The following is a 27,267-nucleotide window of genomic DNA, read 5'->3' as shown; positions in this document are numbered from 1 at the left end:
ATCTCTCGAGCCAGATTCGAACTAGCGACCAACCGGTATCTTGAACATTACAGCCGGGTGTGATAACCAACTACACCATCGAGAGAACTGTTGGTAGTAACGAAAAACCCAACCAATTTGTAATGCTCAGTTCCTTTATTAAGATCTTTCGTCTTTTTTTGAGAGAGAAAAAAAAATCAGAATAGACTAGGTAGTCAATATATTTGAACATAAATTCAAAAGATCTGAAGGCTGACTGAAAAAACTGAGTTGAGATTGGACAAGGCAATGGACGCCATCGTTCTCAAATCGTCACATTGTGATACAGTTAATTCCAATTCATGCAGAAAGCACTAAAATAGAATCAATTGATGAAACTCTTTCACATAGAAAAGATTTAGTCAGTACTTTTCAAATTTTCCTTGAATCAATGGGATGGACTTTAATTTACGGAAGACGATTCACCGACATAAATAATCAAAACTTCAAACAAAAAAAAAAAAAAAAAAAAAAACCAAATAATAATAATAACAAAGGCGCTAAAACCAACAGAATTTAAGAAAAGCAATCCTTGAAAAATGTAAATGGTTCAATAACTACAAAATGTCATTCATTCAAAAATTGTACCATAACAACATGATGTGAAACGCAAAGAACTATTTCACCAAAAAAATAAGATATTTTCTTCTTGTGTATAGATAAATTTTACAAATGGAAGCTTGCAACAGATTTCTTCGCATGCATTTTTTTCCTTTGTTTATTAGAAAAGCAAGGGAAAAATAAGCTAAGATAAACTGTTTCTCTCCTTGCTTTTGGAACTAGTCATAAGAGTCTTACTTTGGTTACTATCAACTCAAGGCGAAGTGGCCGAGTGGTCTATGGCGCTAGCTTCAGGTGAAAGCAACTGCTAGTCTACGTTTGTGGGCGTGGGTTCGAACCCCACCTTCGTCAATAACTTTTTCACTTTTATTTTTTGTATAACGACAGCGAAAGCTTTCACTAAAGGTCGTTAATGCAATTGTTTATAGGACGTCTCGCTAATATCTATATGTTCTGGTACAAGAGTACAATTTGATGGATCACCTTTTTCCTGTTCTAAATCATGCTCTACTGAAGAAACGCTTCCAGCTTGATGAAACAGCGAGATTTTGTGCCCGTATTGATTTGTTTATTTTATACGTCATGCTTGAATGGTGATGGAAGTCCGTTTAAACAAAGGCTGCATCCTACTAAATTAAGGAGTTTCTATAAAAAAAGTTGTTTTTTAAAGCGCCTTTCTGCTCTTGTTTTTCTCTTTTGATAGTGACAGTTCAACCATCATCGTCTTTATCATATTCCATTTAAAACGAAGAATCATAGTAAAGAGGTATTTTTTCTTTAAGATGATGTTTGCTTCATAATTCAACTCCACCGCTGCCTGTCTCTTCGACTTTGCAACGCATTCTCTAGCAATTTACGATATGTCTAATTATTCCATTATATTATGTACATTAGCTTCCATAAGTTATGTCATATTGCTTGAAGTCATTGCTCTTGATTTTGGGATTTTAGACAACATCTTCTCTCCCAAACGATTTGCTGCTAGCACAGATGTTGCTCTGCAACTTCCAGCACGAAATGTGACACTTTGGGCAAGGCAGGCTAGTTTCGGTAAGAGGTTAACTAATAGCTCTTACACGACGAAGATTCAACTCTCCTTACCCTCCAATTTCCAAGAAGATATGACAGGCTGCTCTGACGTACAGATGAAACATGAGCAATTAAGTATGTCTTTATCGGTTGATGAAGAAAGGAAAGCTATTAGAAAAATGCAAGAAGACTGGTCTGACTTCGTGAAAAAACAGGAACAGGATGATACTGATGACGACACGCTCTGCTTTCTTATGGTTCAACGAGGGAAGTGTACATTCTTTGAAAAAGCCCTTCATGCTCAACGTTTAGGATATAAAGGAATTGTAGTAGGTGATAACAGAAAACAATCTTCTTCACATCTACAATACATGGTAGGACCAGGAAAGGAAGACTCAAAGGTCTCAATTCCATCGCTATTTATTTCTACCGCTTCCTTTAACATTCTGTATTCTGATATACTCTATTCCGAAAACCGCTCTCTCGTAGTCTATGCCAAACCGGAGGAACTCAGTGACATGTTTTGGCCCTTCCTTCTATGTTTTTCTCCTTCCATTATAATGCTTGCAACTGTCCAAGCACTTGCTATTCGTCGTGTCATCCGTACTTACAAAAGTCGTTCTAAAACCAAAGAATTTATCCAAAACTTACCGTCAAGGACGATTTCTCGAGAAGGCTTCTACGAGGACGAGGAAGACATTGAAAATGATATCCCAGATAGAGAATCGGTTCCTCTAATGGATGAATCTTCTCGGCGTGCTGCCTATGGCGTCGAATGCGTCATTTGCCTTGAAGCTTTTAACCGCGGCGATAAAGTTATTGCTTTGCCTTGTAAGCATGAATTCCACCGTAATTGCATTTCTAAATGGGTTGTGGATTACAGACATACCTGCCCTACTTGTAATGCTATCGTGCCTTTCGCTGGTTCCCCTTCCGAGTGAGCACTCTTGCTTATGTCCTAGCACCCGATATTCATTCGTTCCTAATTTCCTTTTCGTTTAGTTCATTCGCATAGCATTGCATTACATGAGTTAAGTTATTTTCTTTTTCTTTGAAATATTCCGTTATGTTTGATGTTGAAACTTATTTTATTTTAATGCTTTCAAATCCACGAGTATCATCCATGCTACTCCTTTTATTTACTTTTTTTACACATAAATTCATTACAGCTTGTTCGTTTTGTTTGGTTAAAATAATTCAACTAATTTTTAATACTTGATACAGTGTCTAACAGTGAATTCCTTGTCGAATTAAGCTACTAATATGATACTCTTTCAAAATTCATTCATTCTCGTCTGCCTAATATAATTAAGATTTTTGTTTCTATTTATCTTCCACTTATACATAGCATTGTCGGTTCCATCTTTGAATTAAATCTACTTTCATGAAATTCGTTTCTCGTTGGATGAAGTAACTTGTTTCCATTGTTTAACCTTCAAAAGCGGTTGGCAAACTTTTTACAGCTTTCTCGTTTTCAGCCCTTGTAATTAATTTAATGGTGACACCTTCTGTGCCATTCGCACGAATCATTTTTATAACTACAAGCACCTTTCCTCCGGAAACAAACTCACCGCATAATTTCAGTACATGCAAAGGTTCTTCGTCTGTTACATGATCCGTTTCGTCCACAGGTTGCATTTGCAAAAGTTCCACCAAGTGAGAACATGCGTTACTGAAAGACTCAATTTCACTAAGAGAATAAACCGCGGAACTTTCATGGCCAAGTTGCTCCCAGATTTCATCAAAGTTGGAAACTGTGGAAGAAACGCAAAAGTCCCCATACTTAAGCCACAAATTATCGATATTGTATTCATCATCGTAGCCTTCTTCTTCTGCTTCGCCCGTATGAGGATCAATTTCTTTAGAAGTAAATCGTAATACATTTTCAATAATTGTAGGAGTACTGAACAATTCAGAACCTTCATACGAGAAACTAACGTAAATTGAGACTGGTTCGTTGGCAGCAACTGGTGCAGGAATCACAAATTCCTCGATTAGATTTTCATTAGATGGTGTGCAGCCAACCGTGACATTCTCCAATAAAACCTCCGTAAGTGTATTATGGAGTTGGTACTATAATCTGTCAGTAAAACATATTTCACATTAAGAGATCAATCAACTTACCTGAATGACAATATGCTTTTCGAATATATGCTTAATGGCCTTAACCACATACTCAGTTTCGCGTTCCGTAACCTCAATCAAGGAAGACGATTTCAAAACCGGACCGAAAGAACTGAACTCAGGAATTGAATTCAAAACAGATTTAAATTCGTTTTCGGCTTTCACAACCTCTTCGGCACTCTCATCAACAGTAGGAGCCGGTGCAATATGAGCAATCTCAGTAGACGCCTTCTTGATTTTAAGATTCTCAGCATCAATTTCTTCCTGAGTCAACATAGGAACGGCCTCAATGTCGAAAGGTTGATCAAATTTGTCACCAGTAACGTAAAGAACAAGACTACGTTCTAATGCTGGGATAGAAGGAACTTTATTAGATTTGACAAAAGGTAAGAAGGAATCCATGTCATCTAAAACTTTAACGCTGAAAGCAGCACGATCGCGCACTTCGTCATCAGCATCATCCAAGCATCTGGAAAGAATGACTCTTACACTATGCTTAACAAAGTCGTCCTTGGCATTAACACCAAACTTGGTGAGCGCACTAACAGCTGCAGAACGGACAATTGCATTTTCAAGCATGATTCTATTATATATGTACCGAATAAATCTAGTCGGTTCTGCAGCCCTAGGTCCTTCTTCACCTAATATACACAGGATGCGAACTGCAATCTTAGGATACTCACAGTCTTCAATAAACTCACAGAGTTCTGCAAGTGCCTTCTCCTTAGATTCAGGAATATATTTGATCATATCGAAAATAGCATCAATAGCAGCACGTTTAAACTCGTAACCACCCTCGTCACTAAGAATGTTGCTAAGGAAAGATAACATTGCCTCCTGTTTACGAGGGAATTTCAGGCATAAGGAACGAATGGCATCAACAACGATAATCTTAAAGTTATCGGGAATTTCAGACATAAAGTTAGCTATTTGCAACATAAGACGGTCAACAGATTCTTCATTTCCAGTCTTAAGTAAAGTGGTAATAGCATAAGTTGCTATGGAGCGGTTCGCATCAGTGATTAGACTTTCAATCATAGGATTGCAAGAGTAGAGAAGATGAGGACGAGTCATGGCTAACTCATTTAAAGTACGGACTGCAGAAAAACGAGCGGCAGAGCGATGAGAGGTAAGAAATATGGTTAATACAGCGACTACGGGACGTATGTCCTCATCGTCAAGGGTCTTTAAGCGAACCATGTTCCGGGCAATTTCCAAATTGACCATATCACCTTTACCTTTCAACCAGCTATGGAACAGAGGAACCATATCTTTACGCATATCAGGATATTGATCCATAAGACTAGCGACATAGCGGACGTACATGACGAAAGCATGAGAATTTGAAAGTCCAGCAACTTTCGAAGCAATATCACGAAATATTTTTAAGACAGCGATATGATCTGACTGTCTGATTCTATACAAAAGAGCAAGTGCATGATATTGAGAAATACCACTGGAAGAAGGCGTATAGCCTAGAGAAGTAGCAAAAAAGGGCGAATTTGCAACCTTTCTACCAACAATATGGGAAGTCGTAGCATCTTGAGCCTTGTTACTCCAACGGGACACCACATCTTTGGCTACCGGATACAAGTGGTAAGCGGAAACCAACGCAGCACTAGCAACAGCGGAAACTGGGTCAACGACGGCAGTTGTAAGGATACGCTCGATAGCAGGTACAGTGTTCGCGTCAATCACTCGAACGAGTGAACGAATAGCATTCGGACGATAAACCACTTCACTTCCAGTAGCAGTGTCTTTCATAATACTACTAGTAATCATAATCACATCCTGCGCAACCGAAGACAATTCCTTAATTATAATATACACAAATTGTCTAAGACTAGGATCCTTGTGCTGAAAAAGCTTCGTGATGCCAAAAAAGAGCTCAGTTGCTTGCTTCTCAGGAAATCGATCTCCAGTATACAGTAGATATGCAATCTTGCAAAGCAACATTCGGCTTTTCCGAGGTGAGATTGAAGATTGGTGAAATGCTCTCGCATCTTGCGTTACAGAAACCTGATTTATATTGGAGAATATTGACTCATCTAGTACGACAATTAGCACACATCGTATCTCCCCTTGTACTTACCGTTATCTTCATCTTTTTTGGAATAACTCATTTTTACGAAGGTTCCCTCTCGTCTACCCAAAGTAGCAAGATTACTTCCCTTCTAATTTTGCCTAAGCTGTGTATTGTTGAGGGTAAATAGTAACTGTCCTACAACGTCGTGATCCAGCTCGAAATAAAGATCGGGCCTTGCACCACACTAAAAGCAGCAACAAAAACAAGCGGCCTATTTAATATTACCAAAGAGTTCACTAAATAATTTTATAGCCTACAATGATATCGGCTAAACACCAGTTGCTTTAGCAGAATCCATTATAACCATTTACTAATTACGAACGTATTTTTCCTTAAAACACTTTAAAAGATTGGAAATAGGAGTCTTTGAACAGATTAGAAATGATTGTATGAATTAAAAATCTGGTTTGCACGATATGAATGACCGAAACAGCGAGCATTCCACGAGCTCTAGGACCCATAGGTCTGTTTTAAGCTATAATACGAATGAGACAGGGAGTGATGGTTATACAGAGACTAGTAATTATATGACAGAGAATGGTGGGGATACAACAAGTTCAGCTAATGATGGTTTTGGAGTTGCATTTCCTCAACCCAGGCATGGGTTTGAAGAAGAATACAATAATGCAGAATATATTAATATGCTAGAACAAGTGTTTTATATGTATTATACTGATAAACGGCATCGCGGGGTGATCAGTAAAAAGACTGCAGAAGCCACGGAAACTATACATGACTGGAGGATGCGCGAGAGGCTGAAAACAATATCTGCAGCTTTGTTAGTGTGCTTAAACATAGGGGTAGATCCTCCTGATATAATTAAACCTAACCCTTGTGCTAAATACGAGTGTTGGGTTGATCCATTTTCTTTACCTGCTTCTAAAGCATTAGAAGCTATAGGAAAGAATTTGCAACAGCAGTATGAAACGCTCAGTATGCGTACCAGATACCGTCACTATCTTGATCCGGCAATTGAAGAAGTAAAAAAGCTTTGTATTGCACAACGCCGAAATGCTAAAGAAGAGCGCATCTTGTTTCATTATAATGGCCATGGAGTTCCTATGCCTACTTCTTCTGGCGAAATATGGGTGTTTAATAAAAACTATACTCAATATATTCCAGTGTCTTTGTATGACCTACAGACATGGCTGGGTGCACCCTGTATTTATGTCTATGATTGTAGTGCTGCTGGAAATATCGTTGCTAACTTTAATCGATTTGCTGAACAGAGAGATAGAGAGGCTTTTCGTCTTGCTAAACAAAATCCCAATATACTGGCTATGCCATCCCATACTACCAGTATACAGCTTGCGGCATGTGGTCCAAAGGAAACGCTTCCTATGAATCCTGATCTGCCTGCTGATCTTTTCACCTCCTGTTTGACTTCCCCTATTGAAATTTCTGTGCGATGGTATGTACTCCAAAATCCGTTTCCCAGCAAATTAAATTTGAATATGCTTTTGAAGATACCTGGTCGCTTACAAGATCGCCGCACTCCGCTTGGTGAATTGAATTGGATTTTCACAGCTATCACAGATACAATAGCCTGGAACGTATTCCCCAAACACCTTTTTCGAAGACTTTTCCGTCAGGATCTCATGGTAGCTGCCCTTTTCCGTAACTTTCTTTTAGCCGAACGTATCATGTTGGTGCATTCATGTCATCCACAGTCTAGTCCTCCATTGCCCTCAACTCATGATCACCCAATGTGGAATTCTTGGGACCTTGCCATTGACAACTGTTTATCCCAGCTTCCAGATATGCTTGAAGCTGAGAGTAAAGGAGTTTCCTACGAATATAAACATTCCATGTTCTTTAGCGAACAATTGACAGCTTTCGAAGTTTGGCTATCTCAAGGCTTAATAACTCGCAAGCCACCAGATCAGTTACCACTAGTATTGCAAGTTTTACTTTCGCAGGTACATCGTCTTCGAGCTCTAATTCTGTTATCTAAATTTCTTGACCTTGGGGTTTGGGCCGTCGATTTAGCTCTATCCATTGGAATTTTTCCTTACGTTTTGAAATTACTGCAGTCACCTGCTATAGAACTAAAACCTGTTTTAGTATTTATTTGGGCAAGAATCTTAGCCGTTGATGACTCATGCCAAGCAGACTTACTGAAGGATAATGGCTATGGTTATTTCGTACAAATTTTGAACCCAAATTCTTCAATTTTTCCTTCTAGTAATATTTCCGAACACCGTGCTATGTGTGCATTCATTTTAAGCATTTTTTGTCGAGGATTCCCTCAGGGACAATTGGCTTGTCTTGGGCCTCAGGTCTTATCACATTGTTTGAGTCATCTGAATAGTTCCGATTCATTGCTTAGACAGTGGGCTTGTCTTTGTATCGCACAGCTGTGGGATAATTATTCTGAAGCAAAATGGTCAGCTATACGCGATAATGCTCACATGAAGCTTGCAGAGATTGTTTCGGATCCTGTTCCGGAAGTTCGTGCTTCAGCTTTAGTAGCTTTCACTACGTTCTTGGGTTTCCCCGAAAAAACTGAAGAAGTTATAGCTATCGAAACGTACATCGCCTTATCTGCGCTTGTGGCAATGTCAGATGCGTCTCCTATGGTACGTCGAGAACTTACGATATTTTTGTCGCGTTTTGTAGTTTGCTATAAGAAGAGATTCATTGTCGTTGCCTATGAAAGCAGCATTTTCCTAAACCCAAGAAAGAAACAACATACCCCTATTAGTGTTTCAACTATATTTGAGACTGTTTGGCAGGCTATTTTGAGTTTGTCAGCTGATCCAAGCGTGGAAGTAGCTATGGCTGCGGAAGCAGTTGTAAATTATGTGTACCAAAGTATTCTCAATTCATCACTTAAAGACGAATTTTCTGCTTTCGTTTCTAAAAGTTTGCCGGTTCTTCGGAACCCTGTTTCGGCTCAGGATACAATTACTGAAAATAGTTCGCTTGACGGTGACTCGCGATCTTTTTCTGCTTCTCGATATCCCGCAGAAAGGAAAATGCTGACCAGATCATTCTCTTTAACGAAATCATTAAAGGGACTGGCCTTAAGCTTAGCTGGCAATGATAAAGCCTCTGAAATACTTTCGCTTACTGGAGAAAGCAAAGCGAGCGATTATGGAGCTTCTCGGTTGACAGATGCTAAAGTTCCTGTCCCTCCTTCTTTTAATAGTATGGAATATCAGTCTGAACTCGATATGCCATTAACAAGTCATTTCTTTGACTGGTCTCGTAAATATTTTACAGAGCCCCAGATGAGACCTAATGAAGACGACGAACCTGGTAGCATCTGTTACAATCAACGTCTTTGGAGAAGAAATAGGAATGAAAAGCTAATTTATCAAACACGACCTCTCGCTGAACTATCTGGGAATAACCATTGGAACCAGCAAGTTTCGTCCATAAACAATGTCTTCACTCCAAAGAAACTAATTTTTCATCAATTTGAGGATCAATTAGTATCGTTAAGTAACAACAACTTAATTCAAGTCTGGGACTGGGGGCGTTCTAAGTGTCTTAATGCTTTCAAAACTGATCCGAATTTGAGAAGTGATGTTATGGATATGCAGTTATTAAACGAGGATGACATTGCTCTGTTAATGACCGGTAATTCTGAGGGTGTCGTTCGTCTTTATCGCAACTATGATACCGAAGATGTCGAACTGGTAACTTCTTGGAATGCACTTGGAGACTTATTATTTGGAGATCGTGATGCCGGTTTATTACTAAATTGGCAACAAAATTGTGGTCATCTCCTCGTAGCTGGAGACGTTCGCGTTATACGAATTTGGGACGCATCCAAAGAACTTTGTCATTCTAGTCTACCAGCAAGAAGTAGTAATGGCATTACTAGTCTTACTAGTGATCTTGTTGGATGTAATGTTATAGTTGCAGGCTTTACTGATGGTGCATTAAGGGTTTATGATAAACGATTACCAGCAAGAGAATCTATGACAGACGTTTGGAAAGAGCATGGTTCAAGAATTGTGAATTTGGAAATGCAATCTTCGGGAATGAGAGAATTGATTTCAGCTAGTGTTGATGGTGAAGTAAAACTATGGGATATTCGATCTAATCATAGCTTATTGACAATTCCTGCTCATTCAAATGATTTGACGTCTCTAAGCGTACATAGCCATGCGCCTGTGTTTGCCACTGGATCGTCGAATCAATATGTGAAGGTATGGAGTACTGATGGTAAAAATATCAATACGTTCCGTGAAAGCTCTCGATTTTTGACGCAATCGAAACTTGGTGGACTAAGTTGCCTGAAATTCCATCCTCATCATTTAATGTTGGCATGTGGTGACAGTACGGACAATCGGATTAACTTTTACTCTTGTAATAAAAACGAACTAATTACCAATGCTGTTAATGAATACTACTAATAACACCACCCGGTTTCTAATAGTACTTAAGCAAGAATTGTCTGTTTACAACCCTCGTTTCTAGTTTTCCGGGAAAAATTTTTTATAACTGGACATTTTATTTAAGTCTTTTTTTGTATCTTCATATAATAATAAATGAAAGTTTTGTTACAACCGCAAAATCTAGCTTACCGATTTTTTTGCAATAGTTTCTTATTAGGCATCCAAAAGAACAATCAGTATAGCACTTCTGTATTTTCATTTAGTAATAAATATGTTTTTAGCCATGATGTTGCTATGCAACATCTTATAAGCAGAGCAGAAACATGAATTGATGGTTCAGTTTTAGCAATACTTTGCATGTTTTTTCCATTTACATGCATACAAACATCTATTTATTCATGATAAATACAAGTTTCATTACCGACTGTCACAGGAATCCTTGCAAACAATCGTTTCTTTGTAAATTATTTCCAAATGGAAACATTTAGTAGCTGCAAAATAAATAAAAGTATACTAATTTGTTAAAGTAAACTACTAAAATTTTAAGGAGTAATAGTAAGCACAAATTTTTAGTGGTAAGTACCACTGAGTTGGTGTGATAAATTTGGGTATTGAACTATCCTTCTTCCATCCACCAAATTTTTCAAAATGGCAGAATCCGAAGAATATAAGACTGTCATTGGTATTTCTTTTGGAAACCAAAATAGTTCTATCTCTTTTAACAGAGTATGTAAATTATTTACAGGAAAAACTGGCCTGTTACAACTTTACAGACATTACTTTTTCTGATGTTGACAGACCCTTCTTTTCTTGGCATAGAATAGAGTACTAACTTATGCTTTTAGGATGGAAAGACTGATGTTATGGCAAATGAAGAAGGAAACCGCCAAATTCCTTCCATTTTGTCTTACCAAGGTGACCAAGAATACCATGGTGTTCAAGCTCGTGGCCAACTTGTTCGCAATGCCGACAATTCCGTAACTAACTTCCGTGATTTGCTTGGCAAGTCTCATCAAGAAGTTACAAACCACCACTGCCATTATTCAGCTACTCCTATTAACGTAGAGGGACAAGTGGGCTTTAAGGTCACCGTCCAAGAGGATGAGGAATCTAAACCAAAGGAAAAGATCGTTACTGCTCAAGAAGCCAGTGCTCGCCACTTGCAACGTCTTCGTGAATCTGCCCAAGACTTTTTGGGTGTTAAGGTCGATGGTTGTGTTATGTCCGTCCCTGTTTACTTCACTGAAAATCAAAGAAAGGCTTTGGAAGCTGCTGCTGCCCAAGCTGGCCTCCCCATCCTTCAATTAATTCATGACCCTGCTGCTATTCTTCTTGCACTCATGTATTCTGAGTCCGTTCTTGTCGATAAGACTGTTGTCGTTGCCAACTTTGGTGCTAATCGCTCGGAAGTTTCCGTTGTTTCTATTAAGGGTGGTATGATGACCATCCTATCTACTGCTCACGATGAAAATCTTGGCGGTGAACAATTGACTGATGTTTTGGTCAAATATTTTGCTAAGGAGTTTGAAAAGAAAAATGGAATTGATCCCCTCAAAAATGCTCGTTCTGTTGCAAAGCTCAGGGAACAATGTGAACTTACCAAGCGTGTTCTCAGCAACAATACCAATGCCTCAGCTGCGGTTGATTCTCTTGCTGAAGGCGTTGATTTCCATGCTACCCTTAACCGCCTTCGTTTTGAACTCGCCGCCGCTGCTCCTTTGAACCGTATGTCTCAGCTTGTTGAGGAAGCTGTTAAGAAAGCTAATTTGGAGCCTTTCGATGTTACTGAAGTGATCTTGGCTGGTGGTGCTTCCAATACCCCCAAGTTGACTTCTTTAATGGAAGGGATCTTCCCTGAACAGACTGCTATCCGCTCCACTAGCTCTGTTACCCCTTTGCCTTTTGAAGCTTCTGAACTCACTGCTATTGGTTCTGGTGTTCAAGCTTCTTTGGTTGGTCACTTTGAACCTTCTGATATCGCTTCTTCTATGGAGCCCGCCATCGTTGAAGCTCCTCATCTTACTGCTCCTATTGGTATTAACGAGGGTGAAAACTTTGTTACCGTCTTTGACATTGAGACTGCCTTGCCCACCCGTAAAATTGTTGAGGTTGTTACCCCTAAGGAAGGTGGTGCTTATATCCCTGTTTTTGAGGCTGAGCGCTCAGTCAAGGTTACTAAGGTTGAATCCGAACCTTTAGATGAAGAGGAGGCACTTTCTGACGAAGAAGAGGAGGAGCCTGAGGAAGTCAAGGAACGCATTGCTGTCCCCAAGACCTTACTTGCTACCATTAACATTCCTGATGTCCCAGCCAACTCAAAGGTTGAATTGGTTCTTCAATTAGATGTTGAAGGAAACCTTACCGCTACTGCTCGTCCCAAGGATGGTAAGGGTTCTAGCGTTCGTGGATCTACTGCATAAAATTATGGTTTTTGGTTGGTAAAAACGTCTAGTAATTCTATAATATATGATTCCCTAAATTTACTAGTGTATTGTTTCTATGTGATGCACACGTTTGGATCTCTTTTATACTACTTTACATCACTATAAGAAAAAGGTGAAAGGTCTGAATAGTAGATGGTATGGGTAAATATGTTTCTACTTTTTTGGATATTTTACAGACAATGGATTTATAGCGTTGCGTTGACGTGGTTTAACCAAGTGGTTGTAGTTGGTAGTTGCATTAAATTTCAAGTTTTCCATCCGCAATTAATTAAAAGATTATTCAGGTTTACTATTAGTGCTTAATTATAACTTATGAGTAATAGTAGTATACTTATGGACGACACGCTTGCCAAAAGTATATATTGCCAAACCGCATAGAAAACTTAGAAGTGTTATAACAAGAGAATAGCAACCCATTTTTATTCACAAATTAGTATTTATTTTTCATTTCATTCTATTATATGGATTTTGGTAAAAAAGATGAGCATAAGAAAGAAAAAATAGGCACGATGAAACAGACTGTTTCGAATACAAGGGATATATTCATCAACACAGAGAGAAATACCTTTCAGGAGCATAATTACGATAAAAACGATGATAATGAAAGAAACAGAGACGAAACAGATTCCAAATCCAACTTTACTCCAAGGTTTGCGGGAGTGCCAAATCAAGAAATAATTTTGCAAGGACTGGCTCCCACAACAAATGAGCAACATGTACGAACACTAGAATTTTCGTATTTCATACGCTTACCCTCTATTTGAAGGTTTCAGAAGTAATGAGTGAGACTGGCGGAGATATTGACAGCATCGTTCTAATACGTGATAAAGTTACTCGTGAATCGAAGTGCTTTAGCTTTGTAAAATTTGTATCCTTAACTGCTTCGAAACAGTGGATGGAGAAATACTTTCCGTCAATTCATATCGATGATAGAGACGTTAGTGTCCGCTACTCACGAGAAGCTCGAGAGGAGATTGACGGATGGAAATGTGAAAATGTATTACAACTATTTTAATTATTTTAGGTATTGACTAACAAATGTAGTGTGATTCATTGAACTATTCCTTTCGAGATGCCTGCTTCAAGTGTAAAACTTTACGATCTAATGTCGATAATACAGAAAGAAATGGAAGTAACGATGTGGGCGATATACCTACTTTTTACCTCTTATTAAGAAACTTGGATCGTTGTTTAAATGACCTTACGCTACTAAAAGGCATAGCAAAACTAGAATGCAATGTCCAAAGGTTATTCATGATTCGGCAAAAGAAAGATGATTCGTTTTGTGGTTATGCCATTATTGAATTGCCGAATGTTGATGAGGCTGCTAAAACTTTAACAATGGCGCGAACCTTTTCAGGAAAGGCGTTCACAATTGCTTCTCGAAAAGTGCTTGTTGATTACATTCACGAAGGCGTCTTTGTTCCAGCACAGGGACAAATTGATACTTGGAAGTTTCCTACCAAAGACGGGTATCGTGCTTATTGGGATGAAAACTTATACTGCTCTACGTTTGTCCCTGATAACGTTGACCAAGAACAGTTCAAACCAATTGCAAAGACTCAAAAACAAAAGAAAGAAAAGCGATTAAGAACAAACTTAGTAGAGCCACCTACAAACAAAAAGGTATGATATATATACATATGAATTTATTGATTAACTTTTGTAGATTGCTCTTACTCTGGCACGTTGGCAAGGCGCCCAAAGGGAATTAACAGAAGATTTGCCCGAGCTTACTGAAGAAGAAGAGAAATTTCTTCTACAGTATATTTGGAAATCATCTCTTATCTGTGTCTTGTGCGAGAGAAAATTTAATAGCTGGGGCCATGTACTGAAGCATTTAACTCAATCTTTTTTACATCAAAAGAACTTAAAGAATAGCTCCTTAGTTACTGCTGCTGAGGGGTTCATGAATCGCATTCGAGAAATCGAACGTCCTGATTACAGAGACCGAGCAACAGAAAGAAGAGCCATTCATATCACCGATAATACCGACTTTTCAAAAGAGCCCACTCCATTGCCTGACCCATACTCAAGGAATCGATCCCTAGGAAACACTTCCAGTGAAACACACTCCCATGAATCATTTGAGCCTACAGCCTATTTGCCAGGTGTTGGTTTAGGCACTAAAAATGCTAAAGTAAAAATAAACATGACACCTGTTGATCGAGTAAAAACCCGTGCTAGATCATTGTACTTTGATAAACCTACAGATTAATGTTATTCATTTGAATATTATATTATTTTTTGTTTATTTCATTAATATTTTTCTTGGATTTGTCAATGGCAAATATCCAGTATTGTAAATATGAAAGTACGAATTCATGGCTTTAGGGTAGGGTTTAGTGACTGTTCTTGAAAAAGGAAACCACTCTATTCGACAGGGTGTAAGTTTTCTGCCATCACCGGCTTTCTGAAACATCTGAAAAAAATAAAATCTTAAACAATAGGTATGATTTTAATAGAGGAAAGATGAAAGCGTATGGTTATTGAACATCATTAGTTCTTCACTGAGCTAATGTACTCAATAACTAGAACCTTTTCTTGAATCTTTAAACAAGACACTCAAGAGAAATCTAACGCTTTCATTAGAAAAACAAAATGGTCCGTCAATCCGTTCTTTCTGACTGCTTGAACAACATCGTTAACGCTGAACGTCGCGGACGTCGTCAAGTGCTTATTCGTCCGTCCTCTAAGGTTATTGTCAAATTCTTGACAGTTATGCAAAAGCATGGTTACATTGACGAATTTGAGGAGATTGATGACCATCGTTCTGGCAAGATTGTTATCCAATTGAACGGTCGTATCAACAAGTGTGGTGTTATTTCCCCTCGCTACAACATCAAGATCAAGGATATTGAGAAGTGGGTCAACAACCTGTTGCCCTCTCGTCAAGTTGGTATCATTGTCTTGACCACCTCCCGTGGTATCATGTCTCACAATGAAGCTCGTGCCAAGGACACTGGTGGTAAAATCCTTGGTTTCTTCTATTAAATTGAAATCTCAAACCAGAAAAAGAATAGATGCTGATGTTTATTATCATTTTAATTGAATCTGGTTGTAGAAAGTTATGTTTGTGCGATTTAAAAAACCGTTCTGGTAACGTTATTGAATCTCATGAGACATGAGCTTTTCATTGACTATGTATAATAATATGTGAATATAATGGGTTTTGTAAAATTTAAGTATGTAGGATGGCATTTTTGATTTCAGATATGACTTTTCTTTGTTGATCCATATATAATTGCACAAGGAGCAACCTGAGTATGACTTCTGATTCTCATAGGGTTGGTTCTATATATTGTTGTATGTACCGAAAATTCAATTTTATTTGCTTTTACATAAATATATATATATATGTATTGTATATGGGGATATCAAGGGGGTAGCAATGAACGCAGACCGTAAAGTGCGTCGCATTGATACATAGTCATAGTTAGACATTACAAAGAGCCAAGTCATCTAGGGCTTGTTGATCAGAAAGGACACTTGGGACTCGAGGTAAGTATATGGGGGTCACTTGTGGTGATGTAGATTCTGAAATTGGTTGAGCTGGCTTATGTTCTTGCTGAAAAGTAGAAGGGTTAAGTATAGGAACCAAGTTATGATACAGACGACGTCCACATAAGTTTTGATAGCGTTGCATCGTCTTGTATAGCAAATGTTGCCGTATAAGCATAGCGTATCTCTGGTAGTTTTTTGAGATTGTTTGGAGCCTGTAGGAAAGGTAATGTTCTAACTGACGTTGGATCAGCCTTGTAGAGTTTGTAGAGAGTCGTATCCGATTTTCGTAATTGGCAGCGAAAAACTGTCGCTCCCGATTAATGACACTGTGCTTATTTTGATGCATAAGATGTTCTGCTGTTTCAATATGACTTAAATAATATTCACCTAGTGCATTGGATAAGCGATGGAAGCGAGATTCAAGAGTAGCTTTGCGGGTTTTCAGTTGGGCGATTGTTGGTATATTCTCTGAAGAAAATAAATTTGATAAAGTATCCGTAGACTTAGATGATACAGCTATAGTCTTATTTTCAAGAGCTGATAAATCACTGGTTGTTTTGCTTCGATGCATGCGAGCCTTTTTCACCATGGAAGGAGGATCTGCTTTAGATTTTTTCGTCCGCCTTGCTCGCTTTGTATGACGAGGATAACTTGCTGCGCGAGAAGAGGATGAGGATAAAGAAGCCGATACATTATTCTGGGTAGAAGAAGAAGGAGTGGAATTAGCAATTAGCGTCTGATACAATCCTTTATGACTTTGAGGTTTAGAGGTTAAGGGAGCGCGAATTGTCGAGCCAGAAAGCTCTTGTGAAGAAAAGCGAAGAGGAGGAGTGTCAGGATATTGAAATCCCGGATTTTCAATAGACATAGAAGAAAATATTTGAGAGGACAATGGCTATATGCAAAACCTACAACGCGTTCAACCTTGTAGAGAATAGGAATCAGGAAAGTAAGGATGTGTTAATTTAGGCACAAATAAAACCTAAAAGATCTGTTTCATGCATACGAGTCGGATGAAACTGAAAAATATCAAAGTTCAACTTGACCTTTGAGTTGGATGAAAGCCTTCTTGCAAAAAAGAAAAACAAAACAAAACAGATTTTCCGTCAAGAAAACAATGACTTACGATAACTGATGAGTCGTGACAGAAACAAACACAGATAATTATTATTAAGACAAAGAAGACTTGAGAGAACCAAATAATTGGATTGAATCGATGACAAAGTATACAAACAAGAAAATCCTGTTTTAACAATCAAAGCCAATAAATCGAAAACGAGCGAAATATTCTTTAAAGGAAGAAAACCCTCTTAAATTTAATAAATAAATAGATTTAGGAAAAAATAAGAAACAAGAGAAATCTTGAAAAGTAAATCTCGGTTGGAGGTACGTTTGTTTATTTACGTTCTGTGCAAAAATTAATAGCGAAGCAAAGCTAAAGTTCGTTACCTTATACAAAGCAAGCGACCGTAGTTTGCTATAAGAAAAACAAGAGAAATTTTTATGTAAAAAAAGAAGAAAGTGAGGTAAATGGAAACGGTACCAGCCTGGGCACGTCCTTTAAGAATTTTTAAATGAAAAAAATGAGCAAGAAACGGCTTCCGAAGGTAAATTGCCGGAAACGAATTTCGACACCCCAAATTCCAGTGTGGAGAGGCAAGCTATAAGAATGGTTCGTAGATCCTAATAAATAAATAGACAACAACGTCTTTGGATGGATAAGTGGGTTGCTTTATTATTGAATAAATCAATAAAAAACAAAAAGGTGACGATAATAAGAATGTTTATAACTGTAAGAAATAAAAAGAAATACTAGAAAATTAAAAGTTGTCGAAAGTAAAAATGTTTGGTGAATTTGTAGAGGGATGATGGAATTGGCGACAAAAAAAAGCCATCGAATAAAAAAGGTGACGCAGATATGGTCAAGTCTACAAAGAAATAAGGATGGAGATTAAAGAAGCGAAAAAAAAAATTTGCAGACGGTTTCAAATCCCTGTATCCTTCTTTATAAACTAAATGCATGAGGTAGAACTGACCTTTCATGATGATTTCATGAACCACAGCAATGGTCATTTAAGCTAAGCTAAGGCAATCTGGAAAGTACGAGTTAGTAACAAAAACGGATCTCTCTTTTTTATAGCTTGGTATAGAAAATCCCAGTGAGCTATGGAATCAAACAAGAGTCGAAAGTAGACAATCTTGACATTTTTTTTTTCGTTGGTATGCAGTCGCACAAATCGACCATTCTTCAATGGAAAGTATTGTTTTTACTGTTTTCCTCTCTGAATTCAGTAATCGCCAATCCAATCTATTAATTTTAAAATGCATTTTCATGCAAGTTTCGTAATCCATCTCATGAATAGTATGATATTTTCTCAATACACTTATGAATATGATATATGGACAAACGCTTTCTGTACCCTTCAGGTTGTAGGGATAACTAGCAGTTTTTTGTATAAAATAGCTCATAGTCTATGAATCATTTTCGCTGAAAGCGTTTGACTATATGAACATGTATATCCAAAGGCATAAACATATACCCAATATTCAAACGTACTGTGCTACGAAGATTATTAAATCCAATTACTACCATAAAGTTTACTAATTATCTTCCATACCTTTTTTCGGACTCCCTTATTCCAGCTTGTATTTTATTGCCATGAATGTAAATAAACCATCTTCTTCACAATGCACCAAAAAAAAAGAAGCCCCAAGTATTCAAGTATTGTCATAAAAAGTAATTCAGATGTTCATTCCTTTTTCATGTCTCACATTTCATAGAAAAGAATCCCACTTTTGCACTCTTTGTTTATGCCTTCGTACCCTGACAAGTCACAATGCTACTTGAGGATGTCGGTATATGAATGCGGTAGCAGTCTCCTTTCCTTCTCCATCTACCGTTTTCATCATCAATTCAGCCAATTTGGTGGCTTTTTCTTATATCATTAGCCCGATTTTTTGCAGGAAAAGAGAATCGTTTGTTATTTTCAAGGAAATATCAAATCCGTCGTTGAAGCGTACAGTTTTGACTTTTGTTCTCCATTGAACAAAGATTAGCGCTTTTCTGTATAGTACTTGCCACGTAGCTGGTTTAGTTTCGTTTACAAATCGCGTCAGTTCACTTTAATTGACCTTTCATATCAAGTTTTAAAAATTAAAACTCTTTTGGCTCTTTGACTTTTCTCCTTGTGTCAGCTCCCATTGACTTGTGTCTTTTATTTTCGGTTTCCTTAGCGACATTAGTTGTTCTTTTCTTTTGCTATGTCTTCCTTGTTAGGCCGAATTGATGTTTGGGGTCTTTTGAAGCCGATTTTGGAGAGCGATCTTGGGGTAATTGTCATCGCCCTTGGAGGATTTATTCTGGCGAAAAAGGGATTCCTGTCGAGAGAATCTCAAAAGGTACTATTTTTTGCATTCTTCACTTGATCGAATTACTAATTTGTTAGGCTATTTCCAATTTAAACGTTTACTTCTTTACCCCATGTCTAGTTTTTGAAAAAGTCGGCAATGGTTTAAATCTAAAAATGCTTATCGATCTCTCTCTTCTGCCTGTTTTTTATGTTATTATTACAGCGGTGTATGAAAATTTTACCTCTTCAACCTTGTGTTTCCCTCTTTGCTAATACTGTCTTTAGTTCTATAATAGTTTCTTATGCTATGGCTCGTATTTTTCGACTTAGTCGACGACAACGTAACTTTGCTACTGCATGCATCACTTTCCAAAATGTACGAAAACAAAACTGTTTCATTCAGTCGCTAACGAAACTTTTCTAGTCCAATTCTCTTCCTCTAGCCTTAGTTACTTCCTTGGCGAATACGGTGGAAAACCTAAAATGGGATAAAATTCCCGACGACACTGCTGAAAAAGTTGCTTCTCGCGGTATCATGTATCTTTTAATTTTTTCTCAGCTGGGTCAGGCTCTTCGTTGGTCGTATGGTTATAGAATTCTCCTTTCACCTATTCAACCTGATGACAGTGAAGACCACGATCGTGTTCGGGTCCACGGTAATCCTAGTGAGGAGGAAATTGAGAGTTTGCTGACTCCTAATGAACGTGAAGATATCAGTCAATTAGACTTGCCTTCTTCTAGTGGGTTGTCACATCCCGGGGGCATAAGCCCCACTAATAACAAAAACAATTATTCCGAAAATGCGGTTACTCAAGAAACTACTCAGGGCATTGAGTTTAAAAACTCCAAGCTCAAAAAGGCAATTATCCTCTTACTAGATTTTTTCAGCCCTCCTCTGTACTCTTTGTTTATTGCTCTTTTCATTGCCGTTGTTCCTCCATTGCAAAGATTCTTTTTTGAAGAAGGCTCTTTTGTTGAGGCCAGTATCACCAGTGGTATTCGAATGGTAGGTGATGTTGCTGTACCTTTGATTTTAGTGGTTCTAGGTGCTAGCCTTGCAACAGATATTGGGAAGACAGAAGGTCCAGAACAGCCGGGCAAAGTAAATGACAAACGCGTTCTTATCGTTAGTCTTCTCGGTCGAATGGTGGTTGTTCCTATGGTTATTTTGCCCGCTTTTTCTTTACTGTCTTATTTTAGTGAAATTAGCACCGTAGATGATCCAGTTTTCGTTGTCGTTATTTTCCTTTTGGTAGGAAGCCCTACTGCAATTCAACTCACACAAATTTGTCAATTGAATGGGGTTTTCGAGAGAGAATGCGCCAAGGTCCTTTGGTGGTCCTATGCTATTTTCACACCTCCCAACTCTTTGCTTCTTGCTTTTGCCAGTCTTTTGGTTGTTGATTGGACAAAGTAAAGAGCCAAATTGTATCTCCCTTTTGAAGAATGCCCCTTTATCGTTCCAAAGTTATAAATCCTTAGAATTTCGATTCTTTTATATGAGAAAAATCTTGATCCCCATTCTGATAGAATCCAGTATGGCTAAACTTGTTTTGCTTTCCAACCGCTATTCTTGTGCAATTTGGCACTCCTTTAATACTCATGTTTTCAAACTAGATAATATTGATGTTTAATTCTTTATGTTTATTTAATGCCTTTTCTAAACTTGGTTCATATGTTGCAATTTTAGAATGATAAGCAATACTAATCTACACTTTATGGAAGGAATGGCTTTAACTGCCTCCTTGAAGTGAAACATTATTTTACCTGAGCTTCCTGTAATTTGCGTTTGAGATGCTAACTTATTTTATTGATGATTTGGATGTGTTCTGCAAGAGACGTGCCTGCAAAGAAAGAAATCCAAAGCATAGTGGATAAAGACTATCATCTTACATAAACTTTTCTAAATAGATTATCTTTTAATATAAACCTGATTTATTTGTTCATTGACGCATCTCATAATATTTGCAGAATTATTCTACTGACCATTAAGAAAATATCACACCTGTTTTCGTCGATATTGACTTCCTCAAAGTGAACAAAGAATTACAGTTTGTCTATAGCGACTGTAATAAGAAATTAGTTCACTGGAAATTTTACTCATTTTCAAATTCTTGGTTAGTCCGCTCAAACTAGTTCCACATACGATGAAATGCAGGAGCTATACTTAATTGGAGTTATACCGTCTAGACGATCAGACATTGTCGCCAATTCACTCTTAAGAATCTTCAATGAACCGAAAATAATTTTTGAGTATATGATGGTTTTTCGACCGAAAGGTAGGTTTAGCAATGCTTTGGGAAAATACCTCATTTGGTTCAAATTCAAGAACCTCCATGATGACCTACGTCGATTTTAGAGTACTAATATATGTTTGTAGATGTTCCAATCAATTTACCTCGACAGGCAGATTATTGGCTTCGATTATGCGGTCAATTAGACACAATAGGAAATAGTGAGTCTGACTGGATACAAAAGGCACAATGGTAAGCAAACCTATAAAATGAAAAAGGAGCTAATATAAATAAGGGCTATTCATTTAGAAGGTACATCAGAACCTAAGAGAGAAGGAAGGTGCGGAATTCGCCCAATTAGTCGGGCAAAAATTACGAACGGCTCCCCTATGGAATTTGTAGAAAACCTTGGATACGAGTAAGAATTTTGATTATTTTGCTTACAAACTGCAAACTTCTAGCTCACCTTTTCTCTAGATTTTCTCATGAATACATAGTACAAGGTTTAGAATATGCTTCCAGCAACTGTACTATCAGGTTATTCCAAACATTAATTCCTTCACAACTACATTCGATTGACCCTCCATTCCACCCATTAGCAGAAGATCAAGCATGGGTTTTGCATGCTTACACCCATGTAACGGACGCAAACAACCAAAAGGCAATGGTACAAGCTGAAGCGAACTTGGAACATGTAAAAAGTTTGCTAATTAGTGTTTGTGAACTAAAAAATGTCCGAATGTAAAGTATTAAAGGATGCTCTGTTTGACTTGTAGTCATGCTTTAGCCTTGGATCTAAACTAACATAAAGGAATTGAATGGCTCAAACAAAAAACCAGGAATGAAAAAGAATGAAATGAAAGTTGTACTCTATAGAACGCATGTTTCAATAATCACCTAAATCCTAGTCGATCCAGATTTGGTTTCTATCTAAGTCTTTTAGAAAAATCATCATATTTGGCAGCGTTAATAAAGACATATCATGACACATCCAATTAAGTAACAATGCCAACATATTCAGCACCTTTGTATTTGAGTGCGAGGTCAGGCCATTGTACTAAAAAGCGATCAACGAACGGTAATAGTATCTTTCCGCTTAGTGAAAGATTGTTCACCCTTGCAAACGATTCCACATAAACTATCCGGATACGTTTACCAAAAAACTGTATGGTTAGCTATAGTGAACGATCGTAGGTTGATTACCTTAGTTACGTATCCTTCCAAACATAGAAATATGCATGTCCCTGGACCATTGCAAAGAATCACATCTGGGATTCCGTTTTTATTCCAAAAAATGACTTTCAGTGAAAATAGAAGGCTCCAGATAGCCGTTAAAGGTGTCGTTGACCACGATTGCTTTACATACCGAGCCCGAGGAATTGTGAAAATTGAAGACTTGTTATGAGGATTATCAGATATTAAAGCCTTTGCTTTTGAGTAACTCATTTTGTCGTCGGCACCTACTACATATGATCGTACAGGATACTGATGATCTTTAATAGCGCCAAGTAAATTCAACATTTCCCCTGTATGGCCTCCAGAACCAAAATATACTAGCAGATGAGGATTTGCGAGACCATTTTTCTTCGAAGAACAGTACCATTCTCTTCCTACAAGTATCAGAAACACGCTTGCGAATGCAGATACGCCTAATAGAAATAACGTTTTGAGCATAGCTGATTTTTTCTGCTTGCTTAATTAATGAATAAATAATAATAGTTAAAGTACGAAAAAAGAGCGGTTAAACCCGATTTGTTTATGAGACTCTTAATCCATAAGAATAGGTTGGAGAGGAGTTTAAGAAAGGAAATATATGAAATGTACTTGAAATTTGAACGATGAAATCTATTTTACAAAATCAATTGCTCTTCAAAAACAATTTTTTATTGTATTAACTATGAGATTATACCCTGCTTAGGTAGGCACTTAATACAAACATCTTAGTAACCAAAAAATTATGCAAAACTTATTTCTTCTGTACTTATGTAACATTAATGTAAAATCATAGAGATGCGATAGATTCTGTATTTTCCACTCATTCGTATATAGTATTATAGTAGACCAAAACAAAAGGGTTATATAATAAATAAGGCATATCGTTATATTCATAGAAATTTATGCTTAGATCCATCATAATTCTTCATGTCTTGTTTCAGGGAACATCACAACAGTTAACGTATTCAAGAGGGAGTAAAAAATGTGCTTATTGCGATAATCACTATCCACCAAACTTGCAAGCTTTTCAGGTGCAATCAACGAAGGAAGTACAGGAAGTTTTGCATAAGCCTCAAGCGCAGCTTGCTTCGTGACCATCACATCCGTCATTGGAGATGGGTCCGGTTTGTGTGTGTCAGTAGGAGTCGAAGCAGTTCGATTATGTTTCGTTTCCGATGACTTATTTTCCTTTGAAACACTCTGTAATTTTGAAGGAACAAAGGAAAGTAAATTGTCTCGAGTTGTATTGGAAGATTGGCTTGGAGATGTCGAAAAAACCGGGGTAGACGTTACCGTGGATAGAGCTATGGAAGCATTGTTATCAGGAAAAGTGGAATCTGTAAATAGCAAAGATTTCCTTCTTTCAGAAGATATTGTTGATGGCGAATCGTTAGTGCCTTCAGAACGGATATATTTCATAGACAGTTCATGAAGACTTTTCGAAGCAACCGATTGTTTGCGCTGCCTTTGTGAAGCTTTTGTAGAAGAAGACTTGCTTTGCCTTCGGTACTCTTTAGTTGAAGTACTAGATGTATACTGCGAAGAAGTGCTGCTCTTTTCAGCTTCAGAAATTCGGTTTAATACGAAATTGGACCAGCGTTCGGAAGCCCCCTTGTCATAAAATTCATTTGCAATAAAAAAGCAAGTTAGGATACCGAAAAAAAAAGTGGATAACAATACGATCCATGGGTAGAACAAAGTGGTAAAGACCAACCGTTTTGTTTCGTCAAAGGGAACTTGACTGACTTGCTTTGTAAATAACTGAAAATAAAAGCGAAACCAAGAGGTAGAATAATACGGAAGGGTTCTAGTAGTGGAAATTATTTTAATTGCTCGTAAAGTCCAATAACCAAAACGCCGAACAGAAAGCACCCAAGAATCTGTAGAGGGACGCTGTAAAGCGTTTGAAAGTAAGAGAATTCCCTTGTACATTTTTTCATGATCTGAAAAATTTTGAATTGCTTTATACACTTGAGTAGCCAAAGCTTCCCTCAATATAACATACTCGATTTCACTCTTAGCATTGACGGCAGGTAGAAGATGTCGACAAATGTCTTCCATTATTAGGCGACAATAAATAAGCTCGTTTTCCTCTCGGTCTAAAGCGATATGAGGATGCAAATTATGATAAATCCTGTCAACATTCAAAAATTGTCCCTGTGGGATCACCGTTCGTTGCTGTGCCTCTTCCACATTTTTTACGTGTTCAGTTAACAAAAAGGGAATCTCATGATATAAAAGGTTCGTCAAATCTTGGCGCGACAAGCGCTTCTCCAATTCATAAATGACAGAGTTGCCAACCTGTTCACATTGTGAGGGAAAAAGCGTATCTTTGCTGATCACATAGTACCAGGAATACACGTATTTATCTAAAATCTTTGAAAAAATAGGATCGAGAAGAGCAGAGAGCTTCGACATTGCATTCCACGCTTATTAGAGTCTTCCTATAGTTGGAAACCCAATTCTGAATATTAAACATAAATACTTTAAAGAAATTGATAAAAAAACATATAACCTTGTTACTAATTGGGTACTTCCAGTTGGTTGAATTGCATATGTGGTACATACACGTTTGGTTGAAATGTTCAAATGTCGTTTCTAAGAATTAAATTATTAAGGAAATTTTTCACTTTTGAAAAAAAATAATAGAAACAAAAGAAAAGAAAAATCCATCACTTATGAAGGATAGATGTGTTGAAAACGCTCAATTCTCTTTCGGGCTAACTTAAAATATATACGTTTTCTAGAGACCATTTGATGCTCGAACTATGGACCATTTATGAATTTAAGTCATCTATGTTTCAGTTTGTTTTATAGGTTCCTAATAGTAGAATCTATGGTCATGAATTGAACAAAGTGCCTAATGAGAATAAATACAGAACAAACAGTTACTTGCTCAGATTAATTACGAATAGAATTGGATTAAAATAAGCGAAGAGAAAAGAATAGCAATAATTGTGCGAATGTGTTCATTCTTAGAGATTCATCGCATAGGTATGAGGGTGAGGGCCTCATTGTGATTAAAAGAAGAAGAGCTCCAAACCATGAGAATGGTTTCCAAAGATCAAGACCTTATTGATTCGGTGAATCTGTATATTAGTGAACGGTACTCTGATAAATCCAGTATATAACGAATCAAAATAACTACGATCATAGAGTTCACACATTCGGTTCGGTTCAAGTAAAATAAAAGAAAGATCAAGAGAAATGATTTCATAGCAATAGTTTTAGAGGGGCATCACAAGTCACTTTGTGATACCATCCAGACAGTTCAAATTCCATTCAACGGAAGCAAATGATATTACATTGCTTCATGGTATATAATACTTGATAAAGCGATACTGTAAACAGGACGGGATATAGAATGGGAATGACAGAGGGTAATGAATAAGTATAAGAAGCATGTATTTAGTTCCAGCGAGAACCACAGAGGGGCAGAGGGGTAAAGAAAAGACAAGTCCGCTTCAGCGCATAGACATCAACCTATTCGAACTCTTTTGTTTAAGAGGCTGCTTGTGAGTATGAGAGGAATGGGGTAACACCTTGGTAGAGATCTTATAAGGGTGGAAACCATGCGAGGGAGCCAAGGGCTAGAATTTTGTAAGTTAGCAACATTGTTGGGGAGAATTCTTGAATCAAAAATTGAAATACCTTTTTCGCCGCCTTTTTAGGAGACTCGACGACTCCTTTTCCAGAAGTAGAAGAAGGAGGAGGGACCATTTCAATGCTCAGTTCCTGTAAAGGACGACGCAACAACGGACGCTGTACCCTGTATAGAGCAGGAGGGGATTCTGGTTCCTTTTTAGCGAAAAAAGGAACCTCATTTTCCTTGTTGTCCAAATTCAGCATGTCGTCTTCAGGATAGAAAAAGATATCACAAAATCACAGACAACGTCGTTAGACTTCTCTTCAAGAAACTCGACGTCTTTGGAAAATGGAAGGAAAGATATTGGGTGCGAGAGACGTTGACAAGTCCTCTTGTTTATAGGGAGAAGAGAAAGATTCAAAACAACCTCTGGGTAAACAAACCAAAAATCAACAAATACAAAAAACAGAAAACAAAAAACAAACAACTTAAAACTTATTCAATGCAGCTGAGCTGCAGGAGACCGGAAATTCCCAAAAAAAGAAACAAAGAGAAGAGAGAAAAGAGATCTAAGGAAATTTAAACAAGTTACTGTGCAACAAAGTAACAAGCTAAAAACTTCCAATGAAACACACACGAGGCATTCAAAGAAATAGAAAAAGAAGACTTTATGATGAAAAATTCATAGGACGTTTTGATTACATTATAAAGAAAAGCTACTTCAAGCCGTAAGTAGTACGTACTACAAACATGATGTTTATCCATAG

General features: G+C 37.6%; 12 protein-coding genes and 2 non-coding genes across 14 annotated transcripts; 8 read left to right on the top strand and 6 right to left on the bottom strand.

Annotated features, from left to right (window-relative positions):
- Position 1: 1 nt before the first annotated feature.
- On the bottom strand, positions 2-85 carry SPOG_16321. Its single transcript has one exon. It is a non-coding gene; the product is annotated as a tRNA-Tyr (tRNA).
- A 751-nt stretch (positions 86-836) lies between these two features.
- On the top strand, positions 837-930 carry SPOG_16320. The gene has a single exon. It is a non-coding gene; the product is annotated as a tRNA-Leu (tRNA).
- A 509-nt stretch (positions 931-1,439) lies between these two features.
- On the top strand, positions 1,440-2,549 carry SPOG_04918 (RNF family protein; the record flags this gene model as incomplete). The annotated part of the gene is made up of 2 exons (XM_013169106.1): positions 1,440-1,743; positions 1,798-2,549. The coding sequence occupies 2 exons, from the start codon at positions 1,440-1,442 to the stop codon at positions 2,547-2,549; spliced, it is 1,056 nt and encodes a 351-aa protein (XP_013024560.1).
- Positions 2,550-2,875: 326 nt separating this feature from the next.
- On the bottom strand, positions 2,876-5,936 carry SPOG_04919 (coatomer gamma subunit Sec21). The gene is made up of 3 exons (XM_013169107.1): positions 5,825-5,936; positions 3,733-5,780; positions 2,876-3,681 (listed from the first exon to the last, which is right to left on the bottom strand). Exons 1-3 carry the CDS (start codon positions 5,853-5,855, stop codon positions 3,037-3,039), a joined length of 2,724 nt encoding a protein of 907 aa, XP_013024561.1. The 5' UTR covers positions 5,856-5,936; the 3' UTR covers positions 2,876-3,036.
- Positions 4,223-10,345, top strand: SPOG_04920 (WD repeat protein). The gene has a single exon (XM_013169108.1). The coding sequence runs from the start codon at positions 6,235-6,237 to the stop codon at positions 10,183-10,185; it is 3,951 nt and encodes a 1,316-aa protein (XP_013024562.1). The 5' UTR covers positions 4,223-6,234; the 3' UTR covers positions 10,186-10,345.
- A 443-nt stretch (positions 10,346-10,788) lies between these two features.
- SPOG_04921 (heat shock protein Pdr13) lies at positions 10,789-12,896 on the top strand. The gene is made up of 2 exons (XM_013169109.1): positions 10,789-10,893; positions 11,013-12,896. The coding sequence occupies exons 1-2, from the start codon at positions 10,816-10,818 to the stop codon at positions 12,585-12,587; spliced, it is 1,653 nt and encodes a 550-aa protein (XP_013024563.1). The 5' UTR covers positions 10,789-10,815; the 3' UTR covers positions 12,588-12,896.
- On the top strand, positions 12,872-14,829 carry SPOG_04922 (RNA-binding protein; the record flags this gene model as incomplete). The annotated part of the gene is made up of 4 exons (XM_013169110.1): positions 12,872-13,327; positions 13,378-13,608; positions 13,656-14,237; positions 14,281-14,829. Exons 1-4 carry the CDS (start codon positions 13,073-13,075, stop codon positions 14,827-14,829), a joined length of 1,617 nt encoding a protein of 538 aa, XP_013024564.1. The 5' UTR covers positions 12,872-13,072.
- A 187-nt stretch (positions 14,830-15,016) lies between these two features.
- SPOG_04923 (40S ribosomal protein S15a) lies at positions 15,017-15,781 on the top strand. Its single transcript, XM_013169111.1, has 2 exons — positions 15,017-15,061; positions 15,204-15,781. The coding sequence occupies exon 2, from the start codon at positions 15,213-15,215 to the stop codon at positions 15,603-15,605; it is 393 nt and encodes a 130-aa protein (XP_013024565.1). The 5' UTR covers positions 15,017-15,061; positions 15,204-15,212; the 3' UTR covers positions 15,606-15,781.
- A 266-nt stretch (positions 15,782-16,047) lies between these two features.
- SPOG_04924 (uncharacterized protein) lies at positions 16,048-16,983 on the bottom strand (the record flags this gene model as incomplete). Its single annotated transcript, XM_013169112.1, has 2 exons — positions 16,048-16,327; positions 16,352-16,983. The coding sequence occupies 2 exons, from the start codon at positions 16,981-16,983 to the stop codon at positions 16,048-16,050; spliced, it is 912 nt and encodes a 303-aa protein (XP_013024566.1).
- Positions 16,984-18,990: 2,007 nt separating this feature from the next.
- On the top strand, positions 18,991-21,508 carry SPOG_04925 (auxin family transmembrane transporter). The gene is made up of 4 exons (XM_013169113.1): positions 18,991-19,514; positions 19,562-19,692; positions 19,751-19,841; positions 19,890-21,508. The coding sequence occupies exons 1-4, from the start codon at positions 19,377-19,379 to the stop codon at positions 20,880-20,882; spliced, it is 1,353 nt and encodes a 450-aa protein (XP_013024567.1). The 5' UTR covers positions 18,991-19,376; the 3' UTR covers positions 20,883-21,508.
- On the bottom strand, positions 21,395-23,495 carry SPOG_04927 (UDP-GlcNAc transferase associated protein Alg14). The gene is made up of 2 exons (XM_013169115.1): positions 22,903-23,495; positions 21,395-22,862 (listed from the first exon to the last, which is right to left on the bottom strand). Exons 1-2 carry the CDS (start codon positions 23,371-23,373, stop codon positions 22,695-22,697), a joined length of 639 nt encoding a protein of 212 aa, XP_013024569.1. The 5' UTR covers positions 23,374-23,495; the 3' UTR covers positions 21,395-22,694.
- On the top strand, positions 21,471-22,692 carry SPOG_04926 (mediator complex subunit Pmc6). Its single transcript, XM_013169114.1, has 4 exons — positions 21,471-21,744; positions 21,846-21,951; positions 21,995-22,117; positions 22,177-22,692. The coding sequence occupies exons 1-4, from the start codon at positions 21,618-21,620 to the stop codon at positions 22,442-22,444; spliced, it is 624 nt and encodes a 207-aa protein (XP_013024568.1). The 5' UTR covers positions 21,471-21,617; the 3' UTR covers positions 22,445-22,692.
- A 66-nt stretch (positions 23,496-23,561) lies between the features above and the next one.
- SPOG_04928 (PXA domain-containing protein Pxa1) lies at positions 23,562-25,489 on the bottom strand. The gene has a single exon (XM_013169116.1). It carries the CDS (start codon positions 25,330-25,332, stop codon positions 23,830-23,832), a length of 1,503 nt encoding a protein of 500 aa, XP_013024570.1. The 5' UTR covers positions 25,333-25,489; the 3' UTR covers positions 23,562-23,829.
- A 243-nt stretch (positions 25,490-25,732) lies between these two features.
- Positions 25,733-27,217, bottom strand: SPOG_04929 (meiosis II protein Mes1). The gene is made up of 2 exons (XM_013169117.1): positions 26,566-27,217; positions 25,733-26,504 (listed from the first exon to the last, which is right to left on the bottom strand). The coding sequence occupies exons 1-2, from the start codon at positions 26,761-26,763 to the stop codon at positions 26,379-26,381; spliced, it is 324 nt and encodes a 107-aa protein (XP_013024571.1). The 5' UTR covers positions 26,764-27,217; the 3' UTR covers positions 25,733-26,378.
- Positions 27,218-27,267: the final 50 nt, after the last annotated feature.

The sequence above is a fragment of the Schizosaccharomyces cryophilus genome, assembly GCF_000004155.1.
Source record: "Schizosaccharomyces cryophilus OY26 unplaced genomic scaffold supercont4.5, whole genome shotgun sequence".
Taxonomy (NCBI): domain Eukaryota; kingdom Fungi; phylum Ascomycota; class Schizosaccharomycetes; order Schizosaccharomycetales; family Schizosaccharomycetaceae; genus Schizosaccharomyces; species Schizosaccharomyces cryophilus.
Note: the sequence above shows the minus strand (reverse complement) of the source record. Positions and strands in the feature narration are given on the sequence as shown.